At 50.4% G+C, this 20,625-nt stretch overlaps 1 protein-coding gene across 5 annotated transcripts in view; it reads left to right on the forward strand.

Moving 5' to 3' along the window:
• The window catches only part of KLHL29 (kelch like family member 29), a 321,454-nt gene that overhangs the window by 131,873 nt on the left and 168,956 nt on the right, over positions 1 to 20,625 (forward strand). Inside the window, exon 1 of one of the 5 annotated variants that reach the window (XM_073022803.1) lies at positions 2,352 to 2,403. The exons of 2 other annotated variants lie outside the window; for them this stretch is intronic. Coding sequence is in view for 1 of the 3 variants with exons in the window: in XM_073022801.1 (XP_072878902.1) it covers positions 2,926 to 2,946 (21 nt within the window). In the remaining 2 variants the exon portion in view is untranslated. Of the gene's footprint in view, positions 1 to 2,351; positions 2,404 to 2,866; positions 2,947 to 20,625 lie in introns of those variants that run through there. 2 more of the 5 variants (XM_073022801.1, XM_073022802.1) reach the window with 2 other exon arrangements.

Here is a 20,625-nt window from a genome sequence, read left to right on the forward strand (position 1 = left end):
TGAGCTCTTCCAGCATCCTCAGACCCAGCAGCCACTCCTCTCTGCCTCCTCCCTGGTGTCTGTTGATGTCTCTGTAGGGAACATGCTCCAGGTGACCCAGACACTGAGCGCTTTGCAGGCAGGCAGCATCCTCCCCATAGCTAAGAGTAGGAACTACCTGTACCCCATTTCTTGGCAGGAAACAGAGGCTCAGAGTTTCAGCACATTGTTCAATAGACTGCAGCCAGATGATAAACATCAGAGCCAGGACATAAGCCTCTGTTGAATTCCAAAGCCCACACTCTTAAGCAGTCTATGGCCTTAGTAGTATCATTAATTATGCAGTGATGTATCAATACTCAGGGGTCCCGTAGAGGTAGTTGGGACGTTTGCCCCTGAACTAAATGGTCAAAGCTCACGGTGCTTACTAAGGTTGTGCACCTGCTTTTCACAGCCTTTCTGCATCTCCCCTTATTCTCATTCTTTAAACTTGCCATGGTCATTGTTGTTGCCTAAAGCACCAGTACCCACCTGACCTGCTGTGGACCTGCTGTTAGAATTGTTTGCAAAGGAAGCATCCATAGGCTATGAACAAGGATGCTGGGCTTGCCTGTGAACACCAAGCTTCAGTGTGTTTATTCTAAGGCTTTTTTTTTTTTTTTTTTTGAGACAGAGTCTAGCTCTGTTGCCCAGGCTGGAGTGCAGTGGCACGATCTTGGCTCATGGCAACCTCCCCCCCTCCCGGGCTCAAGCAATTCTTCCGCCTCAGTCTCTGAGTAGTTGGGACTACAGACATGTACCATCACGCCTGGCTAATTTTTGTATTTTTAGTAGAGATGGAGTTTCACCATGTTGGCCAGGCTGGTCTCAAACTCCTGAGCTCAAGTGATCTGCCTGCCTCAGCCTCTCAAAGTGCTGGGATTACAGGTGTGAGCCACCACACCCGGCCTCTAAGGCTCTTTTGATTGCTTTTTGAATTTTGGTTATGTTTGGGATCAAAGATGCTTGTTCTTATTTCTGGGCAAATGGAAGACCTTTTACCTTCTTGAAATCTGATCAGAAAAAAAAAAAAAAAAAGCTTTTTGCAAAGTTGGAGAGTCATTAAGTGGGGTGGGTCTTTTGGGTTCTCTTCCCACAAAGCAGGCTGGTAGCCTTGAGTATGAGATGGGAAACCCATGGCTCCGTCTCTAGGGGGAGAGTTTATTCTCCTCCAACCCAAGCCCTGGGTCTGGACGCCCGAGCTTTTATTCCTGACTCCAGTGGCAACTCTCTCTAAAGTCATCTCCCACCTCTGGGCCAGGCTGTTGGACATGCAGCTCATCCCCTGCCGCCGCCACAGAGTTTGCAGAGTAAGCCCAGCGCTGCAGAGGTGACCAGTGCCGTGCAGATGTGAGGACTTGCGTGGACTCGACTTTGTCAGTGCCGTGATTGCGTTCCCCCCGGAGCTGACCATGTGAGCAGGTGTTAGAGCCGTCTCTGGAGAACTGAGTGTTAGAACCTGTGCGCCTGCCTGTCAGGGTGGTTATGGGCATTTAGTCAGGAGGGTGGATGGTTCTCAGAACCCAGGGGGGCAGAGGCATTTGGAACTGCCTGGCATCCTCACTTCCACTGGTTTCTTTACCAGCACCCACTTGCATTTTGTTTAGCAAACCCGGAACTCAGGAAGCTTGCCGCCTGGGTGCCTGTCAGCGGCAGCATGGTCCACCCAAGGGTGGGCCAGGGCAGAGGGCCTGCATGCCACAGGGAGAACAGAAAGGGACCAGAGGCATTTTGTAGAGGGAGTTTTCCAACCCCTCTTATGATCCTTCCTCCATTCTAAAGCAAAGGACATAAATACTAAACTGTGGTTCTTGCTAGTGCTGATAAGGAAAACCAGTGAATGCAGGAGTCTCATTAAGAAAATCCTAAAATTTTAGTCTTATCACTGCTGCAACATAATACAGTAAGTATGTTAATTCTAACCTCCCTCGGCTTCCCCCACCCAAAATCCCTTTCAGCTAAGGCTGGCAGGAATGAACTGCGCTCTGGCCACAGACTGAAGTCACGTCTGTTTGGATTTTTTCCCTCGCCTTGGCTTCGTGTAGTGAGTCTCCTATTTGGGTGGACATGGCTTTTACCCCCTCACACTTCCAGCTGCCTTTGCCATTATTCAGTTCAACAAACATTGAGGAAATACCTACTGTGTGCAGGCCACAGTCGTAGGAGCTGGGAAATGTCAGAGTCAGCTGAGTTCATCTCTTTGCAAGAGCCAATAAGCCGACGAGGGAGCAATGATTTATAGGCCAAGCCTGCCAGCCGGCCTTGTCCCCAGCAAAGACTCATTTCAACAAGCTTCTCTTCCAAGTGATTATTTGCTGTTTGTACTGCTTGGACTTGGCACGCTTCTACAATTCCTTTTACCAAAGAGGAAAGAGGAACCTTGAAGTAAGTACTTATCTCGTAAAGAAAAGATTCCATGCGTCTTTCGGGAGCTCGACTAAACACCACCAGCGTCGCTCTGTCATGTGAATGGTTTGTTTTTGTTTTTGTTTTTTTTTTACCAGCGTGCCTTCCTCTTCCAAAGGCCTTCCCCATCTAGGGCTTTTTCTCCCCATGACACCTCTGTGCCGTAGGTAGTAGAGATGCGGGTGTTCCCATTTCTCAGAAAAGGAAGCCAGTGCCAGAGCGGGGCATGACTTGCTCGGTGTTGTGCTAAGGAGTGGCAGAGCCACCCAGGCCCAAGTGCCCCGGCTCCTCATCCGCATCTCTTTCCATTACACCAAACCCAGAGCGGGCCGGCAGGACAGAAGAGACTACGGCAGCACCGGCGCCTGCTGGGCTGGCCTTGGCTGGGAGGGGCTCAGGAAGACCCAGGAAATAGCAGACCGGGAAATACTGTTCCGTCCTGCCCCGGACTCCCGGGAGGCATCGGCAGGAGAAGCAGGGCAGCAGCTGTGAGTCACGGTGATGGATGTTCACGGCTCACGGGTGGGTGGCTCGCGCGTGCACTGGTGCCAGGGTGGCCACACGGCTGGCAGGCCAGTGGGCTGGGTGTCACATTTCAGCAACATGATCTCAGCTCTGCCCAAGTGAGGAGGAACATGCATGCTGGCATCTGTGGCCTTCAACTCAGAGAGGGAGTGGGTGGAGGGACCAGGCGGTGGAGGGGACCCCTCTGGTTCGATCCTTTCCGTTCCTTTGCTGGCCTTGCCAGCCTTTTCAGGACCACCAGTGCTGTGCGTGTGTCCCTCCGAAGAGTCCAGAAAGCTGGATTTAAAAGTCAGAGTTTCTGAAGGACTTCGTGGTGAGCAGAACACATTTGGCATGAAAATATTACAGGAAAACAAAAGTCTCCCAGGCTTCCTGCCTCTCAGCAAAAGAATCAGAAGGCATTTTCCACGTGGGGAGGGAGGCCATTTCTATTTCATGGGGATCTTAAAAGTAATTTTGCTGCCTGTAATTTTTTTATCCAAACTCAGACTTTGGTTCTCAGTTGGGTGACTTAGTGATCTCTAAAATTTGCTGACATTCTGGCTCGTGAGAATACATACTGTTACTTTTACTTTTAATGAATGAGATTTGTTTTTAAAAGATCTCCTCAAATCAGCTGAGCACTCCAGGTGCAGCTGTGGCACTGGTGCTGGGAGGGGAGGCCAAATGCCTGACTTCAAGGTTCTGGGAGCTAAGAATTCCCGTCTCGACACATAGGAGGGAGGAAAAAGCCAGGGAAGACTTGACAACTGAGAATACAGTTGGAAGAGAAGAACTTTCTCTTTGTCTCCTTGCCCACTGCCCATCCCTGAGCCTGCCGGACCAGGAGGGCAGAGGACACTTCTGGGGTTTGGCCCAGAGCATTTTTTTCTTCTTTTCTTGTTTTCCACTAAACCATGTGGCTTCAGACCATGACATTTCTGTTCGATGCCGTCAGTGCCTTGGTTTGAGGAGGATGTCTGTGTACCCAGCTTCCTTGGCCAAGAAGAAATGGTGCCCGGAGCTTGCTGGCATCTGCTCTTGCCCTGTCTCCCTTCCTCTCTCTCCTGCATGACCAGCAGCCAAGGGACAGTTCCTTCTGGCCAGGCAGTGGGATGGAGCTGAGGGGGAGGTGATGCAGGAGCAGGGCCCAGACCCCCGTCCTGAGCTTGGCAAGGGGCCTGGTTTTGCCCTGCCTGGGAAGAGTAAGGCATGGAAACTGCTGGGACTTGCCTCGCTCCCCAGAGGCCAAGTGAGCCCCAGCCCCTGCCCCTCCCCCAGGCAATCCAGCAGAGCCAGGGCCCACCGCTATTTTTAGAAAGCTATCAGGTGCGCAGGACGCCCAGTTGCCTTTTTCCACCTGTTTGGGCTCATTCTAGGGATCCTGTGTCGCTGCCCCAGGCCCTGCCTGTCCTGATGTGATTGTCTTACTGTGGCCTGGAGCTGGCACGAAGCTCCCTCCCGATGCAACCCAGCCACCCTTCTGGCCTCACCTGGCCATGGCAAGTCACGTCCCTGGGCCTGCAGCCATTGTGTCTTCAGAAGCATAGATGTTGGGCCCTAATGTTTACCTTCCTCTGCTTTCTTGAGAGGAAGGTAAAGGCTGAAAAGTAAAAGCAAGTTAGGAAGAACCTGGAATTGGGAGCTCATTGTGAGGAGTGTTGAGTCATTGAGTTGAAGATTCTGGAACCTTTGTCCTAAAGGAAGCTGCATGGAGTGTGCAGTCTGGCAGGAGATGCCCATGTGCACCCGTGGAGTTCATTGCCAGCGCATGCAGTTCAGAGGAACGTGGGTGGTCAGAGGAAGCGTCACAGAAGAGGGGAAACCAGAGCTGTGGTCATGTGGGCATGCAGGAGGGGTGGCATCAAAGGCAGAGGGACCACAAACGCTGCGCTCTTGGCCTGGCAATGGGACAGCCCATGCGTGACTAAGGAACCCCGAGGAGGCATGAGGCTGGTGCAGAGGGCTCTGCATGGGGCAGGGAAAGGAGAGCCGGGAGAGTGAGGGGTCGCCAGGCCTGAGACACCCTGAATTCCAGGTGAGGTGTCTGGACAAGATCCAGCAGATGGTAGGAAAAACCACTGAAGGTTGGAGGGGAGAGACAGGAACCTGGTGGGCTGGTGGCCTGCTCTGCCCCCTGCCTACCAGAGTGACCTGGCCGCCTCATGGTCACAGAGCAGCCGCAGCAGCTGTGGGTCCAGAGCATCACCTTCGTGACCTGCCCTCCACACCCAGTTCACAAGTCTCTAGGGTGGGGTGAGCTGGGACTGGCTCCGTGGCTCCCAAGAGCCCATTGTTAACATCTCTTCCCAACTCCTCGTTAGGAAACAGCACGTTGGTAGCTTGAAACGGCCACAGTGGGAATATTTGTACAACAGAGACTGGTGAATGCTGCATGCTCCTCAGGGTCTGGGTGGGGGTTTTTTGGTCCACCACCACCAGCAGAGCCAGGTGTTAAACATTTACCAGCATAGCTCTGGGTAATGGTGCGCCCCCGCAGGGTTTCATGCTGGAGGTTAGCATGGTGGGCTGAGCAGTGACCACACGGGGCTGGTATCCTGCATTGGTGGACTTTCGTCGTGTCACTTCCCTGCTAGGAAGCTAGGGAGCGGGGATGGAGCCTCAACCAGGAGAACTGGGTGACCTCGGCCGTGTTGGCCCATTCTGAAACCAGGCTCCTTAACATGGGCTCCCAGACCCTGGACACAGCTCACACGGAGGACACGTGTGTTTCCTGCCTCTCTGCTTCGTCACCTGAGCAGGCCCTGCCCAGCTACCCTGGACCTCTTTCCAGTCCTTAAATGCGACCTGCTTCTCCTCCGCTTTAGAGCCAGCACATGCTTGCCCCTCCCTCAGAATCCTGCCCCCCAGCCACCCCAGTGAGGGGCCAGGCAGCATTAGTATATACCACACCGTGTCTGTAGGGCCCTCATGGGTCTTGCCCAGCACAGAAGCTGCGCCATGCTGTCTGCAGCACCCCTCCTGCCTGCTCGGAGACTGTGGAGCCCAGAGCCGGGAGGGACGGCCCTTTCCTGGGGTGGGTGGAGAGGCTTGCCGGCTTAGAAAGCTGTGAGAAGAACTTACAGGCTGTTGTCTCCGGACACAGAGCTAGAGCCTTTCTCAGCGAAGAGTCGGCTTGGTCTTGATGGCATGGTGAAAGCAGCAGGATTGGTTCCGTGCTCTTGAGTTCCAAAACATGCAGCCCACAAAATCGTCCAACCACCTCGCCACATGGGTTATGCTGTCATTTCAGAGGTGAGGAAACTGAGGGTCAGGTGGTTAGCTTACACCCCAAGGCTCCATAGGAGCAACTGGTAGTCCCCAGGCCTTGATCTTGATTCCTGGAGCCCTAAACCCCAAGTCAGCTTTCTACATTGAAGGTTTTGGACCATTCATCCCAAGCAAATGCAGACATCAGGAGCAGCCCGGGCTCTGCCAGGAGATCAAAGTACAAGGCCCCGGGGCTACTGCAGACCCCATCACCACCACCCCTCCAGGACCTGCCACTAAAATGGGAGTTAATGGTGGCACTGAATACACTGTTGCATTTGTTGCTCTTTTGGGAAAAGAAAAACCTGGCTTCTAAGAGCTGTTGTATTTTATTTTTCTGTAAAGAAGAAATTAATTTTAGTCTTTCTTTTTGGTTTAAAATGTTGTTCTTTGCTTTTTCTGCCCTACAATTTAAAAGGAAACATTTGTCTGTTGAGAAAAGAAATGGTAATTATAGACTAAAAATTGTTTCTATTCTGATTTGAAAAAGTGACAAAAAAAAATTCCATCGCACAGATGGGGCTCTGCTGACGGAGGGTGTTTAACAATGAGGCCCTGGGCCGGTTTGGGGCTCGGAATGGCTGGAGGTGGGTGTGGGATTGGGTGTCGTGGGGCGAGGGGCTGTTTCCTAGGCTGGTCTCCATTTCCGATGCTGGTTAGTCACTAGTTCCTGTGCCCTCCGTGTGGTTCACCAGTGGGAGGAAGAAGACGTGACTGGAGATGTCACCTGTGGACCCTGCAGCCCTTGTAAGGTGGGCTGTACAGGACAAGGCCACGTGCTCCCTTGCACGGCCCCTGAGCCCAGAGAGCCTCCAGGCTTTATTCCCTTAGCCCAGAATTTCACTTTTCAGCCTCACAAAATTACAATTGCTCCAAGCCCTTTGATCAATAAAGCAGGAAACTGATTAGACTGTGAAATTAAACTAATAATGTCACGCTGTTAACCCTCAATCAGTGGGGATTGAACTCAAAGTGAAGGCTATTTCCAAGATCCATGTTACCCTTTGGACACATGTATTTACTTTTTTATAGAAATCCTAGGGACGCGCACATCCCCAGACCGCCTTTCCTTCCTGCCACTGCAACCTGATTCGCAGTGCTATCTCTATGGCCACCCTGGCGGTGATGCGACGTGTGTGGTGTGGAAGGCCAAGATAGAGCCGAGTCTGCAAGTTGGCTGGAGTAGAGCTGCCCCTTGGACCTTGGGAGCAGGACTCAGAGCTTCTGCTGCGAGTGTGATCCTCGTGGCCCCCAGCCCACCCTTAAGCCTCTCGTCACTAGAAACCTCTCTTTGGGGTTGATGCCGAGCCACCCTCTAACCATACATAGGGCCGAAGTATATAGTACTGGCTGAAAAGCTCCTTTTTACTTAATTTTTTTAGACACAAGTTCTCGCTCTGTCACCCAGGCTGGAGTGTGCAGTGGCACGATCATAGTTCACTGAGGCCTAGAACTCCTGGGATCAAGGAATCTTACAGCTTCAGCCTCCCAAGTAGCTGGGACTACATATGCACACCACCACGCCTGGCTAATTTTTTTCCCATTTTCTGTAGAGATAGGGTCTTGCTATGTTGCCCAGGCTGGTCTTGAACTCCTCACCTAACGCAGTCCTCCCACCTCAGCCTCCCAAGGCACTGGGATTGTAGGCATGAGTCCCTGCAGCTGGCTAAGAGCTCCATTTTAAAATGGACATTGGGTTCACTCCACCACTATGCATGCTGCAGTATGGGGTTCGCTGAGACCTTTGTGTGTTCAGTCTCATGAGACAGAACAGAGGTCATGGTTCTTCTTGTTTTCCTCCTTCTTTCCCCCCACCTCAGCCCCTGTTGCCCACCTGCCCCCACCAAAGCATAGACTCAGTATAGACCTGGCTGACTGGAGGTGATGAGCATATCGAAGAGGCGAGTGAGGTCAGGTGTTAGGGCTGTTTTCAAGGGCTGGTTTGGGGAGTAGAGTGTAATAGGTCTAGTACAGAAACAGGATTTAGCTTAGACCAGCCTCCACCCGTGGGCTGGCTCTGGGGCTCATGGAGGCTGGGCTGAGCCCCCCACCCCTTCTGAGACAGCCTGGGCAGCCCACATTTGCAGACTGGGCTCTGGTCACAGCATGACAAAGCCTTGCCCGTTGGCAGCATCAAGGACTGAGTCTCAGGTGTGCCCGTGTCCTGAGAGGCCACGGCTTGCCACTCACCGAAGTGGTGAGCGTGGGTCAAGCTGGGTGTCAAACACAGCCATCAGGACCAGCTCAGCCACGGCACTTGAGTCCAGCTCTTTCCATGTGCTCTTCAATATGTAGCTTCAGCTCTGCAGGGCCAGAAGAGCAGTTGCTATTACCCCCATTTAAGGGATAAATAAATTGAGACTGGGTGATTGAGGGGCGTACACAGTCACACCGCCAAAGAGGCAGGGCTGGCTCTAGAACTGTGGCGTACAGCCCTCTGGGCGCCTGAGTTCTCTCCAGGAGGCTGTTCTGGAATCAGCGAAGTCTTTGTCCTCTTCTGGCCTTGCCATTGAAGAGGAGGAGCTCCTAAGCCCTTTCCATGGGCCCTCCCACGGTTTGTCCTCCCAACCTGTCAGTTCCATCACGCTGGAACGTTGCCAAGGATCAGACCCCCTCTCTAAAAGTGGTGATGGTATTTAATAACTAATTACTCTAATGATCCTGCAGAAATGCTGGAGACCTGTTTTAGGAGAGATGTCAATTAGAGCCATCTGCACGGTGAATAAAGGAGCCCTACCCCAGCTGTACTGTTGAAACATGTTAGCGTTTTCCTACCAGCGGCCATATGGTACTTAACGAAAGTGAATTGTTCACACTGCACAACCCGCGCCTCCTGATGAATACTAGCATTTTGTTTTGGAAAATAGTTCTTCCATCGTGTGGAATATTTTTCAATGCAGTAAGTAGCAAGTTGGAAGCCAGCAAGCCCTTGAATGCAAAAAGACTCCCATCACCTCAAGATGCTCTTCCCTCCATCCCAGCCCATCCCCTGCCCCTGCCCAGCTGCCAAGCCCAGCTCCACCCCAGCTCCCACATCCCTCCTGGGCCCAGTTCTTAGCATGTGTTTCTGAATCTGCTCAGAAGAGCGGAGGCCACCGAGGGTTCTTGCCCCACCCCGCCAGCTTTTGTGTGTGTATGAACTTAGAAATGGGAAACCTGAGCCGTACACAGAGCACCAAGCTCTGTCTGGAAGGATGCAGACATGGGCAAAGTCTCCCCAGTGTTGAAAAGTAGGGTGGGGTGTTTAACTGGGTGTGTAGCCTCAAAGAACGGTTTGTTTTCTATTTGAAGGATGTTCGTTTTAAGAAGTGCAAAGTTCAGGTTGATACCTGGATGCGCCATGAGGTAGAGGGGGAGCTGGGACTGTATCTGGGACTCAGCAGGAGCCTGGCTGAGAAGCCTCTCTCCTCCTTGTCACCTGTACAGACAAGTTTCAAATAAATAGTGAGCAAAAGTCATTGCCACGTGATGGCCAGACAGCTGGGGCCAGGGTGCAGCCACCCCGTGGGTTCTGTTAACCAAAAACAGACATGTTGGGTTCTTGTTGCCTGGGACGTTTCGAAAGCGGACCAGTGCCAACATGGAACCTATCTGGGGGGTGAGGTTCAGTGTTGTGATGCACAAGGGAGAATAACAGGTGACCGCCCCCACCAGTTCCATCCCCCACCCACCCACTGCCAGATTGCACTGGCAAGGGGACCCTCCACCTCCCTCATGGGGCTCTGTGACCTCAGTGAGCTGAGACCCTGCCTCAGAGCCACCAGGACGGAGCTGCTTTATTGCAGTCTGTCCTGGAACCAAAGGGATTTCTCTTGCCAGTATTATCTATTCCGGAACTTTCCCTAGAACCAGAGTCACTTATTAAAGCTTAATAAAAGGCCCGATTGACTGCAGTTAGTGACAGAGAAGACCTGCCGCAAGTCCTGGTACCCAAGACGCTCTTCACAAAACCGTGGGCCCATAAATCTCACTTATTTCCAATTCCGCAGCAACTGATCCCAAGTTACAATAATGATCCTAGGTTCAGCTGAACATGTCCTTAAAGGAAATCCTTCTGGGTGAAAAATAGCAGAAATGTGCTCCCATCTGTTCCTCGTCAGCAGACTGCACTATTTGCTTTCCACGTCTGTGCCCTGGGTATTTTCTCACCCTCTTTGACACCTGGGACCGTAGAGATGTGAACCTGAGAGAACCAAGTCACCACGACTCCCAAGTGGCCACCTCAGTAAGGGACCTCAACAGGACGACCAAGGCCCAGTGGAAGCCTCAACGGCCCTTGACCATGGAAGCTGCCCAGAGCATCTCAAATAAGTCAGCAGCCTTTCCACTGGGCCTATTCCAGAATGACTGCCACAGACCAGAACCCGCTCCACTGGGGCCATGCCTGGGAGTTACTCCAAAGAGTTAACCTTTCCTGGTGGGAGAGGGGTGGAGGGGAAGGCTGAGGCCATTCGACATATGCTGCCTGGTCTGAACATGATGCTGTGCTCAGACACTGAATTTGATGAAGTACATTGTAAAATTTAAAAACAAATTTAAAACTCTATTAACTCCCTGTAATGGCCTCCTCCTGCAGTACATAGACGGCACCGGCTCACTGGCAAGGAGAGAAAGTACTCTGGTTTGCAATGTGCTTGGCGTGCAGCAGAATGAAGACGGTGGGAGCTGGTGAAGGGAGTGGGAGGCCCACGCACCCTCTGCACCGTGCGCTGCGGCCTGCACCCAGGGCAGCACCCGGGGCAGCACCCAGGCCCCTGCCAGTGGGGCTTCATGGAATGTGCGTCGCCAAGGTTAGACTTTTTCTTGCTCCTATGTTAAAATCTCAATTCCACTTTCTTTTGAAGCTAAAATACTTCCTTCAAGAATGAACCACTGGAGTGACAAGATTCTAAGATTATCTTAACTTGGGACTGAGGCCTGGGCGGTGGGGAGCTCACGAGAGGCCTGTGGTTTGGGGTCGGGTGTCAGGTGGGAGGAGGTGTGTTCCCAGCCTCACCCTCTACACCCTCTGCACCGGGAGAAGGGCCAGGGCAGGGAGACTGTTCGCCACAGGCCTCTGCAAATCGAGGCGCGCATTCAGGGTAACGGGAGGATTGGCCCCGCTCCAGGCTACCAACTGGAGAGAGACGAACTTTTGTTGAGAAGGGAGACAGACCCGCAGCTGTGTGTGCACGTGGGCCGAGAGGAGGAGCTCAGCTGGCGGTGAGAAAGCCTGGGGGCCGAGGGGAGGGCTCCCTCCGTGTCTCTGCAACTCACAGGCCCCCAAGCTGAGGAGCAGAAGGTGCTGCCTGGTCTGGTCTTTGGCGAGTTCAAGGGATTTTCTGCCAACCAGTGGCTTCCCCGTGTGAGAGCGTCTCTCGGTTTTTCCAGAGCACACAAAGTGGTTTGGAGATATTCGGGGAGGAAAAGGTGTATACATACGGCAGGCCTGGGTGTCAAAGGCAGCAGAGAAACCATGCGTATGTGTGAGTGTGTGCGTAGGGCGACTGTGTAAGAGTGTGGTGTGTGTGTGTGTGTGCAGATCTGTGTGTGCACCAGTAAGCGGTGCCTTCTGATATGGCTGCTTGTGGGCTCGCCCTAGGGCATGGGTTTGATGTGGACTCTTGCATCCGGGAAGTCTTTTTCTGAGAGTTCCCCCACCGTCTGGGGCTGGCATTCTACCTGCTTTGGAAAGAAAGCTGGGATGGTCTAAGCAGGGAGGGGTCCTGTGGAGACTTGTAGCTCCTGGCCCAGCAGGATTCATGGCATTTGGCGTCAGAGAAAACGTGAGCTTCTGCCGGGAGTGAAGCAGCTGATGCAAAACAAGGAGCCGTGGGTCGTAGATGCAGCTCTCTGCAGCCTCCAGGGAGCCTTGGCTCGCAGATCAAAGCTGGGAGATCTGGGAGCTCCCTGAAAGCTCCTTCCCTGGCAGCTGCTGATGGGGTGAGGCGTTTGGGCTGGGTGGGGTACAGGGAAGGGAGATGGCATTTGTAACAGTGTGAGGACCCCCCACTCTCACGGGACTAACAGTGTAAATAAGAATTGGGGCATTTATGCCAATGAAGAGAACAGAATTTCCTTGTGCTGACAATCTAGAAGATCTGCTTGTGGACAGTTGAAATGCTCATTACAAGCCAACTCTGTTTTCAACCTTTGTGAACCCGGTTGGGCTATTTTGTGTCAATAAGACTGCTTTTAGCAAAAACAAATTTACTAATTAACTCCCTTTATTTCAAATACATGAGACTTTCCTAGGGTGTGTGTTTTGTTAAAAGAAATATATGTGTGCACTTTGAGGTGTTTCCACAGCTCTTTTTGGGGTATGTAACATTGCTCCTGACATTTTAATTGATATTTGAACCAAGTGAGGACCCGCCAATCGTTGAAAGTCCCCAGTTTTGGGGATGCCTTTCCAAGCAACCAGGGGTTCCTTTCCCACATCCGCTGTGCAGCACGCGTTTTATCATATTTCTTCCCACAGCACAGGAAACAGGACAGCCGGGGCTTCAGATCATGAGACCCTGTGTTGAATCCAGGTACAATGCTTTGTGAACCTGGGGAGTCACTTGGCCACGTTGCAGTTAATATGACTTACCTTGTAGGGTCCTCCTTATCTTTATTATTTTTATTAGATAAAATCACATTTGTGCAAAACCTGGCCCAATGCCTGTTGCTTAACAGGCATTTAGTAAGTGATTATTATTGTGTCTCAATGCCTTTATTGACACATTATGTCTTCCCAGCCTGGAATTTTCCTCTCTTTCTTGTTTTCTGTTGAAATCCTATGCGTCGTTTCAGAGGCTACTATGAATGCCCCCGCCTCCGAGAAGCCTTCCTGTTTGGCCTTAGCCAGAATGACTTATTTCTTTGCAGCATCACAGATGCTAACTTCTGTTCCAGCCTGAGTTCCCGTCTTCCTTCTCCTCTGCTCAGTGTCTCTCCAGCTACGCAGAGCTGCCCTTTCCCTGCCGCAGCAGGGCCCAGCTCTGTGTATGGCACAGAGGCTAGTAGAGTGGATGTGTTTGGAGTTGTTGAGTTAAGCTGAGGTCCCACAATCTCTTTGGGGCTCTAGTGCTTTAAAACTTCCCTTGCCAGACTACTGTGGGTGGCTAGTCAGCTGCAGAATTAGAAAAGTGACCTTTTCTGGTCACTTAGAGCTGAGGGCATCTTGGATTTCACAGCCTAGAACCCCCTTCAGGCTTTTTGGATCCCCTAATCCTATTGATGCTGCAGCGGTATCAACTGGCCCTAAAAGCAGCTGCTAAAATGCAGTCTGGCACGAAGGAACTTTCTGGGCTGGTGGAAATGGTCTGTATCGTGACTGGGGTGGTGGTTAGGCAGATGCATGCATTTGTCAAAACTCATCAGACTGTGCACTTAAGATTTGTACAGTTACTTTATAGACGTTATATCTCCATAAAATTAGTTAATTTTTTAAAAAATGTGGCCTGACCAGACAGACTGGGTACAGGGGCCTGTTGTGGTCTTTCTGTGGCCTTGGGAAATGCAGCTCATGCCAGCATGTCACTGGATTGCTCTGGGAGGAAAAGAGACAGAACAGTCTCTGCATTTGTGCAACTTAACCCTTTAAGTTCTGAGCTAGGCCTCCATGCACAGGTGCCTCCCCACCCTCTCCCAGGAGACCCCATCCTGGCCTATCTCCAAAGAATCAGAGCCAAGCCTCACACGGCCACAGGCTGAGGCCTGCCTCTCACAGGAGAAGAGACGATTAAAATTAATGTAAAACCCAGGGCTCCTCTAACAGATATTTGTACACCCATGTTAATAGCAGCATTGTTCACAATAGCCAAAAGGTAGAAGCAACTCTAGTGTCCATTGATGAATGAGTGGATTCACAAAATGTGTTGTACACATACAATTGAATATTATCTAGCTTTGAAAAGGAAGGGAATGCTATAGTCATGGATACCTACTACAACATAGATGAACCTTGAAGACATTATGTTAAATGAGATGAGCCAGACAAAGGAAAGGATAAATATGATATGAGTCCACTTATATGAGGTACCTAGAGCAAATTCATTGAGATAGAAAGTACAGTGGTGGGTGCCAAGGGCTCGGGGAGGCAAGAAAGGGGAATTATTGTTTAGTGGGCATAGAGTTTCAGTTTGGAAAGATGAAACATTTTGGAGGTGGATGGTGGTGATGGTTACACAACATTGAGAATGTACTTAATGCCATTGAAGTGTACACGTAAAATGGCTAACACGGTCAGTTTTACATTTTGTATATTTGACTACAATAAAAAAAATTTAAAGAAAGAAGAGCAGTGAAAGAATCTAAGGCCTGAGGCAGCCTTTTGGCCCCCTTACATTTCAACATTTTAAATCTCATTCAGGGGACTGCTTAGCGGAGGATGTGGTTTCTGGTCTGAGAATCCAAATGTGGGAAACAGAAGCCCTCTCTGCTGCCAGGCCCATTCAGAGCAACAAGTATCCTTCCTACATGCCAGGTCCTTTTGTCAAGACAAAGGTGAGTGACCACATATCGCGCCACTGGTTCAACTTAATTTTCCCATGGGACTCTCTCGGGTAACGTGTAGCCCTGAACCTGATGACGGAGGGCTGGATTTTACTTTACACCCCAGCGACTCCCAGCATCGTGATTGGGGTGACCCCATCCTCAAGACCAGGGGGCTCCAAGCTGCGGAAATTAGAGTACGCTTTGTGGACGGCAGCTTCGCTGTCAGAGTGGGTTGGCTCCTGGCCTGTAATTCAGAGTGACACCCGGGTACTTGTCACAGCAGGGGGCTGGTGCTGGTGCCGTCAGGGCCGTGCCGGCCTGAGCAGGTGTGCCGTGGAGAGTTTAAAGGAGGCTGACTCTCCCCATTTTGCCTCAGGGACCATTTTTGATTTGTTCTTCAAATGGAAGAAGGCTTGGCCCATCAGACTCACAGGCAACGCTTCCCATTCTCAGAGGAGAGAGAGCCTCAGCACAGCAGCCTGTGAAGGGGGCTGCCGACCTTTTCGTTTATAAAATAATACTGGATTCTTGAGTCCTGATCTCTCTCCATGAAGGTTTGCTGCACTCAGGCCGTTAGGAGGACAAAGAGAGAATCTACTGGAAGGGCCTGAGCCTGTGCTGTGAAAAGAAGCTCTGTACTGTTTATGTCCTGGTTAGTGTAGATAAGTAGGTACCACGCCTATAGTAAAGGAAGGATAGCAACATTCTGAGACAAACTTCTGGTTCCCTTCCTCCCTAACGAAATAGTGAAAGACAGATCTGACACACACCTACTCTCTCTCTCTCCCTCTCTTGCTCGCTCTCCTTCAGATGTGGTAGAAAGGGCTGTTCTGGACCTGCTGGCTTCCCTATTTTGTCCATTACGTTCCTGTTCTTGGCAGAAACTTGAAGTGCACCTGCTGCTCTGGTCCAACTCCACCTTGCCCCTGGAAGCCACTTTCTTGCAGTGTGACTTTCTGTCTCTGAATTTGCATTTGTCCTGAGTTCCCTTTCAGTCACTGGTTGCCCTCGGGCTCTGTCGGCTAATTCAGTTGGTGGGTGCCGCTGCCACCACCCTTCATGGCAGTGTTGTTGCTTCTGTGCCCCTGGCTGCCCTCTGAACACTCTGTTGCCTCAGAGGGAGGGGTCTGCTTCCCCCTTTTGCCTTCTCCATCATACTACAGTGCAGGGAAGGGCATTTCAGGTCCTTTAGGAAGGATGAGTAACTTCTAGTTGAGTTTGAGCTGCCGATTCCTGCAGTGGGCAGAAATGTGGACAACTACACACACACACACGCACACACACATACAGAGGCACACACATGCTTCTCCAGCAGATCAGGAGGAGGTATCCTGTGTAACCACTCATGCCCAATATTATGTCAGCTGCATTAGTGCTTAGAATGCAGAGTTGTTATAACCATACGAGATACTAGGATTCATCTGTTGGCAGAATTTGGAGTACAGAACTGCAGGGACTAAAGGAAGTAGGAGGCCCCATCTGGGTATTTGGGAAGGGATGGTTCATCGCTCTTTGCTGAGATCTGGGGCATCTGGAGCTTGGCCACCTGCAAGAAGCTGCGTGTGGGGTGGAAAGCTGGAGAGGCAGGGCTTACGGCAGCTGGCACCACCAAGTCTACTTAGGGATGGAAGGTTGGGTTCTCGAGCTCATTGGATCCTGGTTTGATGCTTTGGGCTGTTAGAGGCTTTGGAATGTGTCCAAAGGGTGGCAGGATTCATGCCACAGCCTTCATGACAGTCGGAAATACTTCCAAAATCCCATGATGATTTGTGTGTGAGGAAAAAGGAGGCTCTGGTCTGTAAAGGAAAGTTGCTGTGGAAGCACTGAGGGTACCTACAGATCTCACTTTGAGAATTAGAACAAGGGTGGATCACTGAGCCCATTTGGCTGGACCCCAATTAGTATTTGGGAAAACAGACCAGAAGGAGCAAGGTCTTACTCAAATTCACACCACCAATAAGTAGCAGAACTAGGACGGATCTCGGGTTTCTCTTGATTCGTAGTCTAGGATTCCTTTGGCCACAGAAATAGAATTATGAACCGAGTAAGGCAGCCCTTCTCAGTGGATTCTGCATTTCTAAAAGCTCTCAAGTGATGCTGGACCTAAGGACCACACTTTGAGAAACAGAGATGTCTGACGTCAGTTTCACTTGCAAGGAAGCCAGATGGCATGGGTGCAAAGCTGGAATTCCTAATTCTCCATCCTATCTGTTTGGCTCCATTCTTGTTCTGTTTTATCTTTATCAAGATGTCTAAAAGCTTTTGGCCTAGACCCTCAACAAGGAGATTATCTGTCATCCTTTGTCAGCTACTTGCTACCCAGATCCCAGCCTCTCTCTGCCATACAGGAAGCTAAAATCGTGACTGAAACATACATTCCAAACACTCAGAAAAGTGTGCCTGTGGCTTTGTGGGGGTGAATGTGAGAATGATCTTTGGTTGTGGGGAGGGACACACTGTGGAATATGTCACTCTGTTAGCTGTCTGGGCTGTACATTTGTGACAGTGTGACAATTTGTGCCATTGATCTATTTCAGAATAAGAGGTTCTGAGTGGCAAGATTGTCAGGGCCTTTGCCTGTTCCACCAGTTCTCACTGATCTGGAAACTTTTCCTAGAGATTTGGAGCCTAGACTGAGAGAAAGAACAGAAGGCACCTCTGAGTTACTGACAAAACAAATAGGCATCACCAAATGTGTGCACACAAAATCTCGTTCTTTCTTCATCATCAATCCCTCCGGCTTTAATTCAGAATTGTTCTTTAAAAAATACAAATTGACTATAAGATTGATTACATGCATTCCAAATTCAGAGCAAATTCTGCAAACTCCTGCTCTGGCAAGGGTGAGGAGAAGGGTTGGGAAAGATTGTACCAGCAAGAAAATTTTGCTAGAAGCTAATCAGAGGTGAAGCAACTGCCAAACTCTAAAATTTTACATCCGTGCTTAGAAAACTGGCAGCCGCCCGGGGCCAATGAGTGTAGGGACACTGGGTCCTGGGCATCATACTGGCTCACAGCCCTAGGTGCCTCTGGTACGTTCAATTCTGTTCAGCTTATTGGGAAGTATGCAGTGTACTGCAGAATATTTTCTCTTTTAAACGGCTAAAATGTTTTGTTCTTGTTTAAGATTGGATGTTGAAAGGAATCGATTTCAGTTATCTCAAAAATACGTCTGTATATAAGAAAAAGGAGACACTTAATAATAATCCTAGCAGACTGATGATGCTTTGCTATCTTTGTCCTACCTCCTTTTTTTTTTTTTTTTTGAGACAGGGTCTCACTTTGTCACCCAGGCTAGAATGCAGTGATGTGATCTTGGCTCACTGCAGCCTCCGCCTCCCAGGCTTAAGCCATCCTCCTGCCCCGGCCTTATGAGTTGCTGGGATTATAGATGTGCACCATCACACCAGCTGATTTTTGTATTTTTTTAAAGAGATGGGGTCTCACTATGTTGCCCAGGCTGATCTTGAACTCCTGGGCTCAAGTGACCCTTCTTCCTCAGTCTCCCAAAGTGATAGGATTGTAGGCACGAGCCACTGTGCCTGGCCATTATCCTACCTCCTTCTGACTCCTTCATACATTGTATTTCCTCATTCTCTTTTTCCAGCCACTTCGTGGCAGTCTCCATAATTTAGCTTAGGTATACTTTTCTCTTTCCACAGTCTGAGCAATTATCCCCTAAACTCCAATGATTCCAACAGCTTGTTTCTCTAGGCTCCAACTTCTGTTAAGCAACCTTCATCCCACCATTCCACCTCAGACCTCCATCCTCCTCTGTAATCCTCATTCCAGGGAATAGCCATGCCGCCCACCAGCCCTGCGAGTTGGCTCTGGCGTCCTCCCACTTTGGAACTTCCTCGTTTCTGGCTCCTAGTTGTTTCCTCTGCCCCATGTTAGACCCTCCTCAGTCCTCGCCTGGGCCATTTACCTTCGTGTCCCCCAGGGTCTTCTGTGTCCAGGCTCCCATCCTGTAGTCCCACCCCTGATACCTGCCCAGTCCCTCAGAAGTGCTCACTTTTCCTCACACTGCCTCCCCCAGGGCTGTGGTCCACACCTGCACTGTCCAATACAGTAGCCACTAGCCAGTATTTAAATCAATTACAATTAAATAAAATGTAAACTTCAGTTCCTCAGTCATACTGGCCAATTGTCAAGCTCCCAAATTAGACAGCACAGATCACAGAAGCATTTCCACCATTGCAGAAAATTGTACTGGCTAGTGCTGGTCCACATTGTCCTTTCCTCTTGAGCATCTTTCTTTCCCTCTCCTTCACTCCGAATCCTCTCTTTCCCAAAGAGTCACAAAGACACATCCTTACATCCCAAACCTCATCTTCAGCAGCACGGAACTTGGCACTTCTCTGAGGGTACACTGGAACATAGAACTCTTTTGGTTGCAGTAGATGGGAACCCAACTCAAACTAACGTAAGCACAAAAGAAAATGTGTTAGCTCTTGTACCGGAGAGACACAGCTCAGGCTTTAGCACAGCCAGATTCAGTCGCTCACGTACTATTGGACCTCACCCATCCCTCCTCCACTGCCCTCTGTGGCCGGCTTCATCCTCTGCCCTGCAGACCGACCCCTCCCCATGACCAGAGAACACGGCCAGGAGCAGGCCCTGCTTACAACATCTTTACTGGGCATGATCCCGAAGGAAGAGAGACCTTTGTTTTTGGAGTTCATATATCATGTCTGTGGGATTTGGGTCTGTTTGGGTCAGGAACCGTGAATCAATCCTTATGGTCAGGGGGACAGAACACCCTGATTTGCTTGGCCTGGTCACATGCTTACCCCAGGGGTGCGGCACAACACCCAACCATAGCTAATGGGCTCCCTGTGGGAGAGAAAGATCATAGGATCTTGCTCATATCAGATGAAGGAGGGAATGGGTCAGACAAAACGCAGATTTCACAACTGAATTCTCTTTGGAACCTTTCTCACTTTCTTCACTTGACAGGAATCTGGATGCCTGACAAAGTATCTAAACAGATGTTCAACAAATATTTGGTGCGTTAACAGAGGGAGACGTGAATGGATGGATGCACGGGTGGATGCATGGGTAGATGGGTGGATGGATAAGTAGATGGACAGAAGATGGGCAGTTATATGCCTAGCTACGGAGAAGGCCAGGGGAGAGAACCAGGCTCTAGAACTCAAGGAGCTTCCCTTACATGCTCATCAGAAGCCTCTGCCTGTCTCATGGTCTCAGATCTCCTTGAGGGTTGATTCAGCCCTGCCAGGCCATGGGCTCCTTGAGGGCAGTCCTCAGCTAAACCCATCTCTGCCAGCACTCACAGCCCCAGCACAGGGCTGAGTGCCTGGCCAGGGCTGGCTGGTGGACTGAAAGTCGGCAGCAGCTCTGTGCTTCTCTTTGTTGTAGCTGGACAGTAAGATACGAGCTAACCAGCAATGCAGGGTGATCTCATCTGAGTGTCAGAGGCAGCAGTCCTCCCCAGACTGCTGGTCTCGTACACAGTGCATTCACCGTTCTTTCTCAAGCCCCTCGCAATTAAAAACAGGATTTTTAAAAAAGCTTTTAAAAGCTCTAGCGAAAAAAAAAAAACCATAAAAATGGTGCTCCCAGCAGACAGCAGCAGGGCTGGTGCCTTCTTGTGTGAGATGATTTGTGGATTGAGGCCCCAGGTCCATTTCCTGGGAAACAGTAGGTGTGTTTCCATCCAGAAGCTCTTGTTTCTGGCAATGGCCGTAGTGGTGCAGCTGCTCGAACTGTCTAGAAAACTGAAGAATTAATCCTGGGAAGTAATTAGCTCTCCTGGGAGGGGTTGGGCTGTGTGCTGCCTGTTGTTAAGTCATTGTCGTCATACTGATGGCCTTGGGAAGTGGCATTAAGAAGTCTAAAGGGCTGAGTCAGGCAACCAGGGTGGTGGTAGTGTTGTCTTTTGTTTTATTTTAATTTCCAACCCTTTGATCTCTTGTCTAAAATAGCCTCTCAGAATTTAGC

Source organism: Chlorocebus sabaeus, chromosome 14 (genome assembly GCF_047675955.1).
Source record: "Chlorocebus sabaeus isolate Y175 chromosome 14, mChlSab1.0.hap1, whole genome shotgun sequence".
Taxonomy (NCBI): Eukaryota; Metazoa; Chordata; class Mammalia; order Primates; family Cercopithecidae; genus Chlorocebus; species Chlorocebus sabaeus.